This window comes from Onychomys torridus, unplaced genomic scaffold (assembly GCF_903995425.1).
Source record: "Onychomys torridus unplaced genomic scaffold, mOncTor1.1, whole genome shotgun sequence".
In the NCBI taxonomy this organism is placed as follows: Eukaryota; Metazoa; Chordata; class Mammalia; order Rodentia; family Cricetidae; genus Onychomys; species Onychomys torridus.
The window spans coordinates 137,850-141,808 of NW_023411600.1; the positions used below are offsets into that span (position 1 = coordinate 137,850).

At 39.8% G+C, this 3,959-nt stretch overlaps 1 gene segment (V, D, J or C); it reads left to right on the plus strand.

The window, feature by feature from the left end:
- Window positions 1-2,064: 2,064 nt before the first annotated feature.
- On the plus strand, window positions 2,065-2,451 carry LOC118575249. The segment is given in 1 exon segment: window positions 2,065-2,451. A coding segment is annotated over 1 exon segment (387 nt).
- Window positions 2,452-3,959: the final 1,508 nt, after the last annotated feature.

Consider the following 3,959-nt stretch of genomic DNA (forward strand, 5'->3'; position numbering starts at 1 on the left):
ATATTGACTCCATAGAGTTAATTTAAAAATATTCAGAATAAGTTAAGAAGTGTTATGAAGTCTTCCTTGGAAGTCTGACAGATTCAAGAATGACTTTCTCTGCTCCTGGAATTGTCCTTAAGGCAAGGCTTTTAAGACCAGCCTCAACCTTATAGCTAGTGAGTATTTTCACATAATTTATATCGTTGGGGCAAATTTTGGATTGTTTTTACTCAGAAGTTCTTCCATTTCCTCTAGGATATCCATATTTTCAAAGCAAAAGTGCTCATTTGTAATTCATAATAATGTTCTGAATTATAGCAGAGTGATCTGCAATGATTCCCTTTTGGTCTGAGACTCCAACATTTCAAATTGTTTTTTGAGTCTTCCTTTTTTTTCCAATCATCTTTATTCATTCAGTGTGTGTATGTAAAACATGACGGAGAGGATTAATTCATGAGGGGGCTGAGACATTATATTCATTGATGGAACTGGTATCCAGGACTACTGTTTACATGAACTGATACTGCACATCTGTCAGAATTCCCCCTGATCATTGTCTTCTTCTTTGCCTTGTGTTGTATCTGTTCAAGCCTAGTAACCCAATTTGGGTAAACTCTGCTGGGTGTATGTTCCTGAGGATGATAGGGTCAGGAGGCACAGGGCCTGTGAGATCCTAAGAGAGGAGTGGGCAGGTATCTTACAGCATGGGGAGGGGCAAGCATAGTTGGAGGCATGTAGATGAATGGTTTTGGGAAAGCCCAGCTGTATGGAAGCACTTGAAAGCAAGAATCTGGAGGAGGGGGAGGCCTATCAGGTGAGAAATAACAGTGTCTACTTATTAGTACAGAGGAGCCAGACCATGGAGAAAACTGACTGATATGTGGGAACGAGAAAAGACAACATGATAAGGGGAGATCACAAAAAGAGAGTATGCTGTAGAAAAGAAAGGAGCTGGACTGCCTGGTGGTATAGGGAAGGCAATTATATAAAGGGGCATTTGAGTCCTCTCTGTGAGAAGGAGCAACCCCACTGGTGGAGAGAGAAAGGCAAGTCCCTGAGGATCTGTGGGACAGAAGGATAAGGAATGGAAAGAAACATGCCTTCCTGGTGCCTTATGGAGGTCATAGAGTATCTAACAGTGCATTTGGTATGGGTAGGTGATCTGAATGGTGAGTGAAGAAGTCAGCTCTCACAGAGCTAAGTGATAACACAGGATTTGGTGTGTTTTTTATTATTGATCAGATAATAATTTCATATACTATTTATAGTTATGTAAAGAAGCTCCTTTCTTTTATAAGAATTAAACTGAACTTTATGCATGCTATTTTATACCACTGATCTATGGCCTCAGCTACATTTTGTTACTTCAATTAAATGCATGCATTCATGATTCATTGAACCTAATACAATGTCTCCAAAAATTATCATATTTTAGTTATTTCATCTCTTTATTGCCTATAAACTTATGTGATAGTGTCTGCTAAGAGAGCCGAGGAGTTTACATGGACAAAACACCGTAAAGTAAAGATACAAGATAATATTACTATTTATGACTGAAATCCCATACTATGTAACATTTCCTTTTTGTTTCTTTATTTCTTCACTTTCTTTTTGAAGCATAGTTTCACATATCCGAAGAATAACTCAGAAATATGATTCTTCTACTTCCAAGTATTCTTTATCCGTGTAGTATTAGAGATGAACACAGAGCTTCAACCTTGAAAAAATGTTTTCTACAACATGAGTTAAGGCCCCAAGACAATAAGTCACACTTTGGTGCGATAAATGCCACGTTAGCCCTTATTTCATCTCAGATATCTGCACCATTAATTGTGTCCTTAAAGACTCATGTCCATTATCTCAGGGTATAGCAGGAAGACATGCAAGTTATGTTGCCCTCTGCTCATGAAAACCAGTCCTAAAGTTTCAGCTCTGACAGAGTGACCCAGCTCTGGACTCACTAGTTCTTCCTTCCTGTGATCAGCCCTGAACACAAAACGTTCAGCATGGAGTTGGGGCTGATTTTCCTTGTTTTTTTTTTTTAAAGGTAATTTATAGATCATTAGAATACCAGGAGTGTGAATGGACATGAGTGTGAGGGTCAGTGAATATTGTGTCATCTTACTGACAGGATTATCTGTGTTTGCAGATGTCCAGTGTGAGGTACAGCTGGTGGAGTCTGAGGGAAGCTTGGTGCAGCCTGGAAGTTCCCTGAAACTCTCCTATACAGCCTCTGGATTCACATTCAGTGACTCCTGGTTGAATTGGGTCTGCCAGGCTCCAGGGAAAGAATTGGAGTGGGTTGCCGAAATTAGAAACAAAGTAAATAATTATGCAACATCCTATGCGGAGTCTAGAAAAGGCAGATTCACCATCTCAAGAGAAGATCCCCAAAGCAGTGTGTACCTGCAAATGAACAGTGTAGGAGCTGAAGACACCACCATTTACTTTTGTCGGGGGGCACAGTGATAGGCTTTCATTACCAAAGTCAGACACAAAACCTTCTTGCAGGAGGGCTCAGGACTAGCTGAGGGCGAAAAGAGCACATGGTGAACTGGGACATTGAAGCCACATGTCCAAGGATATTTGAGTGCTGGTTCTTGGGTCTCAACTCCATCTAATGATTTCCCAGACGTTCTCTGCCCTTGTTGTCTGTACAATGTCTGTAACATCTGTGAAAATAGAGTTCCTTTTTTCCGTAATTTAAAAGACTACAAGTGCCACAATGTCTAAATGAACTAAATGGTAAAAATTACATCTGACAGCAGAAATGATTCTGCTGAGGTCACCAGGATCAAATGCTGAGGAAAGTTCATGGTGTTGAAGAGGCTGTACCCGAAGTGAGTTGAGGGACAAAGCTTAAGTTATTTCAATTAGGACAGAGTTTGGGATCAGGGGAGGCAGTGCAGATGCACTCTGTAACCCATACACTCAAAACCAGGGTCTCAAATATTTCTGCTTTCTCTAAGAATTGTGCACATCAGGAACAAATCTGAACCATTTTTATTTTTAGCCGATTCAATTACTTAATGTATAACTTTCATCCTCATCATCATACATCCTAGTTTATTTTTCTCATCTGGAACAACCTGTGACCTTTGTTCTCTACAATGACAGGAGCCATTTACCTTAAAACTCAGCTGAAGCTCAGGCTGTATCTCTGTTGGGGACGTGGGAAACCATTGTTGGAAAATAGTCTGTCCCCACTTTCCTGACTCCTTCAGTCTCTATTTATAGACACTTCAAAACTGTAAAAAGATTTGGTTCATCTGCAAATCTGTCTGCTAAATGAAAATATTAATATTTCTGTGCATAAAGAACTTACTATGTTCTGTTTCATCATCTTGTGCCACTTTGAGGAGACTGACAGATGGATCTCCTTCTCAATGGTGAGGTCTAGGGCTTCAGGAACCAGGTCTCTGTGAACCATGTTGTCCTTTTCCTGATGATTATCTGCCTGTGTCTGAGTCTTGCTGCATGAAATCCATTCCCTATGAGGCCCTCTATTCAAGTGCCATGCACATTAACCCTAACCTCACAGCAGAGAAGAAAAGAATGTGTTTTCCCTTCATCACCTCATTATCAGCAGAAAAGGAGCTTTTTCATTACACAATGATTGGTGTGAGAACTGCTTTACTTCACAAGTTGTATGGTCCAACATCATTCTTGCATGCCTGATAAGAAAACCATTTCATTAACCACTGCATGTCCATCACTGAGTACCTCCTTGATCAGCAAGAAAAGACAGAAATGTTCTCATTTACAGAAGGAAAAGATTAGACATGTGTGAATCTGATAGACTTGATGCGTCCTCCAGACCCTTTTGCTTCAGTCACAAAGTAAAGACACATGATATTTAATTATTTCTGGGATCCCATGAACAATAGGCAGGATACTTACACCTAAAGAGATTTCTGATAGTTTTGTTACTTATAGACATTTATATTAAAAGATAGCTACAAGATGAAAGTAAATGC